The following is an 11,513-nucleotide window of genomic DNA, read 5'->3' on the forward strand; positions in this document are numbered from 1 at the left end:
TTCATATTTCTTTATATTTAATGGCAAAAATACTCTCCACATAAATGTAATATATGTATGTATATATTTATGTATGTGCAGTTCACTACAGACACTCTTATATATTTCCCCCTTTTTTTGAAATATCATCTACATTTTAATGCTATCTTATATCTACTCTGAGACATCTTTATATGTTTCTCAGCGCAAAGAAGTTACCATCTTATAGAGATAAATAAATTATTATAAATAATGAATTAGTTAAAAGTATATTTTTGTCCGTAATTATAACTAATAAATTATAATATATTGCGTGTGTTAAATAATATGTACGTCCTAAGTGCATATGCACATGCGCACATGCATATATATATATACATTAAAATACATGCACATAGAGTCTTTGATTGTGTCTTAATTAAAGACAGAGATTTTTTAACTCATATAATATATATTTCTTAGTTACTTTAATAGTTTTTTTTTTTTTTATTGTTTCTAAAAACAAAAGGGATGTTTTACTTATATTTTGCTTCATAACCATTCAATTGCAATAGAAGTGAAATTGTTTATTATACTATGGTAAACAATTAAAAGCAAGAATGATAAAAAAAAGAAAATTATACGTAGAATTATTAAAAATTGTAATAATTTTAAAGCTTAATATATAACACACGTTAAGAATAAAAATCAAAATATTCACAAATATAAAAAACGATATTAATAATTTTTTCTATATTTGGGGTAGAAAAAAAAAAAAAAAAACAAAAATTCATAACTTTTCTATTTTTTTTCTTCAGATATATGTAAACATCTAACTCTATTTCTTTGCGTCTTCTTTCTCCTTTTTTTTCCATCATTTTCTCATATCTTAATTTCTTCATTTCCCCTTTATACTATATCTATAATTCTTAACACGGTTGAGACTTTTTCATTTTTACGTTTTATTATTTTACACTTTTTTAATTATGCTTTTAAGTTATTCTAATATTAATGATCATATTAGATATAATATTCCCTTAGATCACATTATAAAAATTAAAAATACACTAAATTTCCATTTTTATGTTCATAGTTAATTCTCTTTTTACACATCTCCCCATTTTGTATAATCAAAGAGGGGGGGAGGAAAAAAAATAAAAGATACACTATATATATATATATATGTAAATTTACAAATTTCATAGTATCCTTAAATATTAACAGTTTTTCCTTTTAATTTAAAAAAAGAAAATTCATACATTTTTTCGCAAAATTTTTTTTTCACTTGCGCATACATGGATACACACACATATGTAAATACGAACATATATATGTATATGCATTTGTATAGAAATACATCTGCCTGTGTATACATTTACTTGAGTAAACATTTCAAAATACGTGTGTGTACATATCTTTTCACACTTCTAACCTTTACTTAAATCCCTCCTTTCGATAATTTGATTAAGTGTGAATTCAAAGAACTGAATGATTCATTTTCAGACGAATATACACTTTATATTCTATATTTCATCTGATACATCATCTAAACTTGATCCAGAATCTACAACTGAAGAATCTTTCGTTGAATCTTCATCAAGTACATTTGTAGATTCAACGATATCAACACCTTTTTTAATTTTTGAAACCAAACTTTTACCTCTCTTATTAGTAACTTCTTTTCCCACTTGTTCCATCTTGTTTTTAATATCTTTATATAAAGGTTTAATTGATCTACCTGCAGTTCTTTGGGATGATACATCACTAGGTACATTAGGTTCCTGAACAGAAGTACCAGGAGTAGCTAAGCCCTTTTCCTCCAAGTTTCCTATATATTTGTATAATTCTAATTCTAATTCCTTATTTTTATCGTTAATATTTAAGTTCACATTATCTGGCACAGTATTTATAAATTGAGAAGCATTATATTGTTGATTTTTATCACTTCCTTCGATACTATCCTCCATATCATCATCCATGGCTTCTTCCGATTCTTGCTGATCCGATTCAAAGAACACATCCTCTATTCTATATCCAATTCCATCATTAGTTGTTTCTAGATCAACTGTTTCATCTGAAATGTCCTGAAATTTTACACCCTCTTTTCCACTCTTGGTACTCAAAAACTCATCAAAATCATACAAGACCTCGAACACTGTAAAAAAAAATAAAGTATAATACACACAAAAATTATGTTTACGCAAGGTGTTATACATATTTTATTGGACGTTATATTCGTATGTGTAACCCTCTGCAACTGCAAATGAATTTTTCATTGTCGTTATGTACTTAAAAAAGGTACGACTGTGTATCAATGGTTTGTTTTGTTTTTTCTTTGTTTTTCATTTTTTGTTTTAATTTTTTCCCTTTCTTTTCATTTCATCACTTCACTTTTCGTTCTTTTTTTTTTTTTTTTTTTTTACTTCTTTCTTTGCTGAATAATCCGACTCCTTCGAATTTTCTATATACAGCACGCATTTGGCTGTATCTGGATTTATTTATTATTTTATTAATATTTGCTATGACTCTATGGGCTACATTTGGGTTAATCATCTTTGATCTTAATATCTGAAATTTATCATTATAATGGCAATACAACTGTTCATAGTAATAGACGTTAATATAAAGAACTGAAATGATAGATATAAAATAAAGGATAAATTTTTCTGAACCTTTATTAAAATATGTTACTAGAAAACCTATTATTGCATACTCAAAAAAAGGACTTGAAGGATTTGAGGAAACTAAATTTGATAGCCCTACGTATAAGGATAAAAATGTCTCCGCTAAGTAAATATTTCGTCTATACAAAACTGCAGGAACGTGTAAAACAGATCTTCCACATGAACGTGCATATTTTAATGCATCTGCATTATTATACAAAAAATTTCCCTTTAATGATTTTACACTCTTAAAAAATTTATGTAAGTATAAGGAAGTATATCTTGTAAGTGATAATACACTCTCCAAATTTAGAAGCTGCCTAATAATATTATAAGCTTCAACATGCGTAGATAATAAAATGCAACGAATACGAAATCCTTTATGTACATCATCAAGCTTTATCTTAAAATCAAATTTCTTTGTACTTATTTTAGGCCTTTTTGTTAGAACGTGTCTTTCAATAATTTTACATATTTTTTCTGCTGCAGCACCTTTCATAACATCTACTTCTAAGTTTAGATTTAAACTCTTCTTCACATTTTTACATTCAACTATAAAATAAAAAAAAGGAAAAATGGGAAAGTAAAATGGGTGATACCTTAATAACGGCATCACTGCCGTGTTCATATGCTATGAACAAAAAATATAAGAGGAAAACCTTGCAAGAATGTACGTACATATGTGCATGTATTTTTTTTTTTTTTTTTTTTTTTTTTCTTCCTTCTTACTTTCGTCCTTTTCCTGCTTAAAGCTAAAATCGAATATTTCGTGACTCAATTCCCTTACTGAAAAACGAAAAAAAATACCCAAAACAGAGTAGTTACATGAAGTCACATTAACGATACAAATATAACTCTAAGTCATGAAAACGCAACATCTGAATTCTCCTAGCACTTTCAAGAAAATAAAGAACATATTGATGTTCACTCCCACAGCTTCTTCCACACGCATTCAATTGTGATTTAAACACACACATATTAGTATACCTATATACACGTTTATACGTATGTCAACATGTACATATGTACATATATATATATATATTTGTTACTTGTCAGTTGTTTTATCTGTGATGGACTCTGTTTAAAACCGTTAAAGAAATGGTGAAGTTTGTCTGCGATATAATTAGAAAAAACAGAAGGAATATGAAAAATTTTTAAATGAATAAAGGAACCCATTCACACATTGCGCATACTGCATATATTTTATATTTTCATTGAAACGACAAACATATGTTCATATAAACACACCTAAAAACATGCAAAAACACGAAAAATAACACAAACAAACATAAACACTCACACACACATGTATATACATATGAAATTTTTGCTCAATGCTTATTCCTGGAGTTACCGTAAATGCTGGAGACATAGTCACTTAACCTCATCATAGGTTGTTGCACATCAACATAGTAGGCACTTTTTGGTATCCCATCATAGAAGGAGAAAAACAATTTATTTTTGGCATTGAGAGATTTAAATATATTTGTTGGTATATTTTTATTTTTATTTCTATAGTCATCTGGAGCATATTTTTTAAATAATGGAACCCCCCATACAGACTGAGGTTTTGTTAATTGTTTATCTTTTTGAAGTAAAAATTTCTTGAAATTTTCCATATATGTCTTTCTTAAAGAACCAAAAAGAAATAATAAATGGTCACATATGTTTTCAGAATTTTTTTTAATATCTCTATATGAACAAGCTTTTCTTATATAATTGTCAACGCATGCGAAAAAATTTGGTTGATTATTACAATCTTTACTATACTGTAGATTCATATAAAAGGTAGGGCATGCAACTTGTACATGCTTTTCTTTTTCATTTTCTATTATAATTTTTAAAGTATTCTTTCTTTTCTCGTCTTTCATATTTAAAAATAAATTCTTCAATGCTGCTATATGTGTTCCAACTGAACTCAAATATATTTTATACTCATCTTTATTTAATTGAAAGGTTAAATAGCCCCCATCTCCCTTTATCCGTATATTTGTTTCTATTATAGGAGGTAAGATACAATACTTATGGAACTCTTTAACTGCTACAGCTGTAAATTTTCCAGTTGGTTTTTTGTCCTTAAAAGTATGGGAAAAAAATGATCTTTGTTCATTATCAAGAGATTCCATCAATTCCTCTATAGCCGGCTCTTCATATTTTCTTAAAAATTCTGATACCCATGATCGTTTTAAACAAGGTAAAAAATTGTATACATTTGCATGCTTCAGGTGCCATGGTACTTTAAAAGGAACTGATAGGAAATATTCTATGAACCAGTAGAATTGTTCAGGCTCACCAACGAAATCTAAAAAGGACTAAGAGATGGTAGGCCAAAAAATAAAACATATCCACAAATATATATACATATATATATATATATACATACATACATATACATATACATATACATATACATATACATATACATATACATATACATATACATATACATATACATATACATATACATATACATATACATATACATATACATATACATATACATATACATATACATATACATATACATATACATATACATATACATATACATATACATATACATATACATATACATATACATATACATCTACATCTACATCTACATCTACATATACATATACATATACATATACATATACATATACATATACATATACATATACATATACATATACATATACATATACATATACATATACATATACATATACATATACATATACATATACATATACATATACATATACATATACATATACATATACATATACATATACATATACATATACATATATATATAAATACAAAGGTACGTATATATGTAAAAGCGCCACTGAAGTACATATTATTCGAAGTGCTGCAAAAATATATGCAAAATAATGTAGGCATCCTATTGTATACTCATTGTCCAGTAAAAAATATTGTTCACTGTCACAATGTTCATATGGTATATGTGTAGGTGCATATGTGCCAAAATGCTAGTTATGATTCTTTCAAGTTTGCTAATTTCCTTTTTTTTTTTTTTTTTAATATCCTTACATCAGGATCAGGCTCACTTGATTTTAAATAATAATATGCTATAAAATTGCATTTTAAAAGTTCGTTTAATTCTTTGTTCAAATAGCCACTAAAATAATCTTTCCCTAGAACTTCAAAAAAAAAAAGAAAAAAAGGAGCAATTAAAAAAGTGCACACGTACGTGTAAATGTACATAAATATACGCACTTACGCATATATATATATATATATATATATATATATGTACACATGTGTATAAAAGCAAAAAGTTATACCTACATATGGTAGAAAAAAAATTTATGTATTACCATGAATAGGTGCTAGTGTTATGAAACACGTTACAAAAAATGTTACAAAAAAATATTTTCGCATATTTTTTATAACATCCTTAAGAAAAAAAAACCTAAATAAAAATTTAAAAAAAAAAATGGTAATAAAATTAAATATATTAAAAATAAGGGAATATTATCATTTACCTATTTTAATTGTTCTGAATTATGTTCAACAATAAAAGGGTGGTAACAGTACTTGTCTAGTTTCTGTTTTTTTCTCCTGTCCCTCTTTAATATTTAAATTGTTTTATATTTTCACGATTTTTCTTTTTTGTTAAAATTTTAATTTTTTAACAAATTGCGTATACAATATGATTTAACTTCCTTTTTTATTTTTTTAAATACTAAAAAAACAGTTATTAAAAATTAAAGCATTAAAGTAATTAACATTATTTCATATTCTAAAAGAATATCTTAAAAAAAAATTAAATAAATAATTTCTTTAAAATAAAAATTTTAAATATAATTTCAATGTATTCCTTAAAACAAAGTGGTGTATGATTTAAATCTTAGTAATTACTGCATGAAAAACTAAAATCTTAAAACCTAAAATTACATATAAGCGTGTATGCACATATTATAAATATATTATGTTTCCATTTAATGCATAATTTAAATATTATATTTTTGCTGAGAAACGTTAAATTTCGTAATAAATAAAAAAAAAAAAAATTAAAAACTAAAAAGTATATATATTAATTACCTATAAAAAGCAAAAAAAAATATAAAAATAAATAGAAATATATATAAAATAAATGTATTGCAAAACCATTTTTTTTTTTTTTTTTTAGATTATTTCATTGAACAATTATTTTTGCTTTCTTATGTATATCATTTATGCATTTAAATAATACGAATACTAACTTCAAGGATAGTATGTTTTCGTCGTCAGATTATTACATTATATATATATATATATATATTTTTTTTTTTCTATTATATTTATTAATAAAGCAAGTAATATACGAAAAATTTACTAATGAAAGCCTTAAAGAATATCCTGATATTTTAATCAATGTTATAGTTGCCAATTTTGCAAAAAAATAAAATACTAACTATAATGCACCATTGTGCATGTTTTTATATATTGCATTAATCTAAAAGGCGCTTGAAAACATAAAAAAAAAACGATATACATAGCTTTTTTATTAAACACATTTAATGGTTAACATAAGTAACCTTTAACATGTGTAATCATTTATATGCGTAATAATTTTTACGTATAATACGTTATATGTGTAATTAAATATAACATCCGAAATTTTGAAAATTTCCTTGAAATTAAAAAAAAAAAAAAAAAAAATTCCTTTAAGAAAAATGTGTACGTCTTTTACTCAAAACACATATATTACATATATATATACATGTTAAAGAACTGAGTTTCACTCATTTTATTTTTTTATAGAACAAATTAATTTGAACAAATAAGAGAAAAAAAATATATATTACCTTTTATTGTTTACAATTTTTATTTTTTTATTTATTCTATAGAAGTTGAACGTTGAATCTTTTATGTCCTTTCATTTTATCACGAATTTTACATTATTTAATACTGAGTATTTTAGTGTTATAATTGTAAAAAAAAGACAAATAAATTAGACATCCTTAAAATTCAACGTACATTATTATCCTATTTTATATATAATAAAATTAAACTGTGACATTCAACATTTTTTATATTTCATTTATTTATTTTAATGAGAGAAAAGACAAAGAAGTAAAAAATATATGTTATAATTTAAAAATTCAAAATGTTATAAAATCACTCAATTATAATATATATAACTATATATATGTATATATATATATATATATATATATATTTTCTTTTTTTTATTGTTACTCCTTTTTAAAAAATGAGTATGTACTAATCGTACAACAGTGTAACCAATTTTAATTAATTTTCTTTTCTTTTTTTTTTAAGTTTACATTTCATTGTTAATACTTCATATAAAGATTTTCATTGATGTCCTAGATTCTTTTCTGTTATTCGATTTATTTTTTCATTTGCCGCTCATTTATTTATTTAGCTTGCCCATTCACATATTTACTTATTCATTTATTTGTTTGCTTATTCACTTATTTATTTTTTGGCTTGTTCATTTACTTATTTATTGTTAATGCTATATTAGAATGCTAATGCATTTATACTTCTTTTTCCCATTATCATAAATTGTGAACTTCTTATGCTTATAGATTAGTAAAATTCCTCCATACGAATTATTATAAAATAAGAAACTATACTAAAAGTTTCATTTGCTTTAAAATATCCATATATATATGTTTTTATAGGTATTTTTTTAAAATGCTATTTTATTCGCATGAAAAAATAAACTTCATAACGTTTATTCCTTTTTGTTTTATTTTGTTTTATTCCGTTTTATTTTATTTTATTTTATTTCGTTCCATTTCATTTTACTTTATTATTCTTTTTTTTTTTTGATGTGTGTTATGTATCTTTCATTTATGATCGTTTTTCTTATTATACGTTTTAGGTTATTTTATTGCTCATACATTTTATATTTATTTTGTGTATTTCCTTTTTTTGTAACATTAAGTGCACCTTTTTTTTTTTTTTCTTTTACGTATGCTTTAGACATTTCTTGCATATTGAAAAAAAAAAAAAAAAAAAAGTGTTAATCTTATTATGTATATGCATACAACCATTTTAATTTTCTTTTAATTCAAATTAAGTTAAAGTAATTAATTAGTTAATTAACCAGCTTATAACTCGATATATTTTCCTTTTTTTTTATCTGTTTTAATGAAAAAATTGCTGAGAATGAATTTTTATGTATGATAATAGAAGTGTGTATTTTTTTTTTTTTTTTAAATATTAACTACATATGTGTACGTATATATGAGAATATATAAATATATACATCAGCATGTATAAATATACATGAGCAAATTACAGATGTGTATTCATATATATAAATTAACATATGCGCATATATATGAGCATACTCACTTGTATGTATGTGTTATGAAAAAGACAATTATTACTTGCGTGGAAAACTTTTTGTTTTATATATCTGCTACATAGTTATCATATAAAATAAAAAGTTACTTCGTTTCCTGTTTTATTGAATAGCCGTTTTAAGTTATTTGTGTTTTCCACGTAGCTGAATGAAGATCAAGTGAAATAACAATAGAAAAACTGGAAAAAAAAAATTAATAGATAGATTGAATGATAATTCTTATTTTAAGCCGTATTTTCTGTTATTTCGTTTTTTTGACCATTTGTTTGTAGGTACATTTTCTGTCATCCCCAGTGTTTTTTTTTTTTTTTTTTTTTTTCGATTATAATATAAAAAGATAATGTATGAGTTAGGAAATAAGAATAATTTTGACTTAAAAAGATGGGTAAAAGTGTATAGAGTTTGCATAATTTTAAATGTAATATTGGCAGTATTACAATTATTTACCCCTCGGCCGTTTTTATTTATATCTCATTTAGTTGTAGTCTTTATTGGAATTGACTGCTTTTGTTCCTATTTAACGTTTAAGTATTTTTGTTTTACTGTGGTAAATATGATATGTGGAATTAGCGATTTCATATGGTTACTTTTCAAATGTATTGGAAAAAATCGATTTAAATGGTTAGACCCACAATATTACTGGAAAATCATAAATATTGACAATATATTTCTTGAATTTTTCTCAACCTCTTTGCATTATATGTTTGATGAAAAAAAAGAAGAAACCTCACCTCAAAATATGCAAAAGAAATATGAGTATATCAAGAATTTTTTTAAATTATTGCCCGTTCAGAAAAAAACATACACATGGAAAATTTATTTAGAATTACTTATAATTGTTGTTGGCATCTTTTTATATTTTATTGGTTCATATATAAGTTGGCAGTTATATAAATATACACTAAATTATAATCAAAACGATTTATTGTTTCATAATTATCATTACGGTACTTTTCATGAAGAAAATAATAAAAATTCGCCATCGACACAAAATGATTTTATCCCATTTATTGGACAGCCATACAGAATATCAGACTTCTTGGAAAAGAGTTAGTATATGATGAAGTTTATTTACTTTCCCCTAAGAACAGAGACCTAACATTTTAATATACGCTTTGTGCTCCCAAGTGTATTCTTGCGTGGTGCACACGCATATGTATAAGTATAAATTAAAGATTTCCTTTGTAAATAATTATATACCCATATATGCATGTACATATTTGTGTATGATCCTATTACTTTTTTTTTTTTTTTTTTTTTAATAGTTTTTATGTCTTTTTTTAGTTATTAAATATTTATTTTATATGTTTATACACATATGTATATTGCTATCCATTTTATTGTACAACATTGTTTTTGTCTCTACTTTTATATAAACGCTATATATGTGCATGCGCATATGCAACGATTATGTACCCGTCTTTCCCTTTCGCTCGCGACCAATGCGCGGTTAATTTAAAACATTATGAATGATGCTTATACATGCATATGTATATAATATATATATACGCATGCTTTATAAACCAATTTTTTCCTCACGATTCTACATTTTTAAATTAACATGACAATGCAGCATTGTGCTAATACGTACTATAGTGTCTTTATTAGGAATAATATCCCGTTCATTGTTATTTCTAATCACCGTACATTTCATATGCTTTCTACGAATGTATCTTTCTTTATCTTTTAATTTTTGTTTTAAATATATTATATAAAAATAAAACTTAAGAAAAAAACTCTTATGCTTTCCTAATTCTATGATATATTTTTCTTTCTTTTTTATATTTCTATTTCTCCTATATATTTTCACTTCTCAAATATTATACAATTCCCCTCTTTCTCATTTTTAAACAATTTTTAAAGCGAATTTATTCCTACACAGTTTTTTTTTTTTTTTTTTTTTTTTTTTTTTTGCATGCGCTTTAGAAAGGTAGTCTTTCATAATTAAATAGGAAAAAATATTTTAAGTTAGAAAACGTAAAAATGTAAAATTTAAAATCAAATAACTTGAAAATATTCGATATCATTTCCCTATCAATTAGCAAATTGATGAAGTATTGGAACATCGGAAATATCTGGTAAATCTGAATACATGTGTTAAGGGAAAGTAACTATTTGAACTTATTGCGCTTAAAATTATTAATTTATAACACCCCATAAGATTAGTGAAAAGGTGTATAGTAATGTAAACATAATATTAATGGTCACAAAAGGGAATATAAGAATATATACTATTTCTATAAAGGGATATTTATATTTTACCTATGTTTTCTTTCTTTCCTTTTCTTTTTTTTTTTTTTCTTTTTCATATATTAAACTTTTCTTTTAATTCCATTTATTCGTATAGTATAATATAAAATATTAGAGTTTAAAATAAGGGAGAAAAAAAAAAAGAAAAAAAAAGCTATATATATATTTACTAAAAGTATTAAATAAGTACATTTTTCTCCATATAGACAGACAAAATGTTAACTGAAAGTGCGGCTTAATATATGTGCTCAACTTCTCCATTTCTATGACATTTTATAAATTATGTGTGTTCAACTTAAGGCTATTAT

At 24.3% G+C, this 11,513-nt stretch overlaps 2 protein-coding genes across 2 annotated transcripts; one reads left to right on the forward strand and one right to left on the reverse strand.

Moving 5' to 3' along the window:
• Positions 1 to 1,481: 1,481 nt before the first annotated feature.
• Positions 1,482 to 6,014, reverse strand: MKS88_001843 (high molecular weight rhoptry protein 3; the record flags this gene model as incomplete). Its single annotated transcript, XM_067214805.1, has 7 exons — positions 1,482 to 2,113; positions 2,382 to 3,173; positions 3,351 to 3,407; positions 3,674 to 3,736; positions 3,979 to 4,936; positions 5,664 to 5,767; positions 5,951 to 6,014. 7 exons carry the CDS (start codon positions 6,012 to 6,014, stop codon positions 1,482 to 1,484), a joined length of 2,670 nt encoding a protein of 889 aa, XP_067074146.1.
• A 3,281-nt stretch (positions 6,015 to 9,295) lies between these two features.
• On the forward strand, positions 9,296 to 10,009 carry MKS88_001844 (uncharacterized protein; the record flags this gene model as incomplete). The annotated part of the gene is made up of 1 exon (XM_067214806.1): positions 9,296 to 10,009. The coding sequence occupies one exon, from the start codon at positions 9,296 to 9,298 to the stop codon at positions 10,007 to 10,009; it is 714 nt and encodes a 237-aa protein (XP_067074147.1).
• Between the last annotated feature and the right edge of the window lie 1,504 nt (positions 10,010 to 11,513).

Source organism: Plasmodium brasilianum, chromosome 7, assembly GCF_023973825.1.
Source record: "Plasmodium brasilianum strain Bolivian I chromosome 7, whole genome shotgun sequence".
Lineage (NCBI taxonomy): Eukaryota > Apicomplexa > Aconoidasida > Haemosporida > Plasmodiidae > Plasmodium > Plasmodium brasilianum.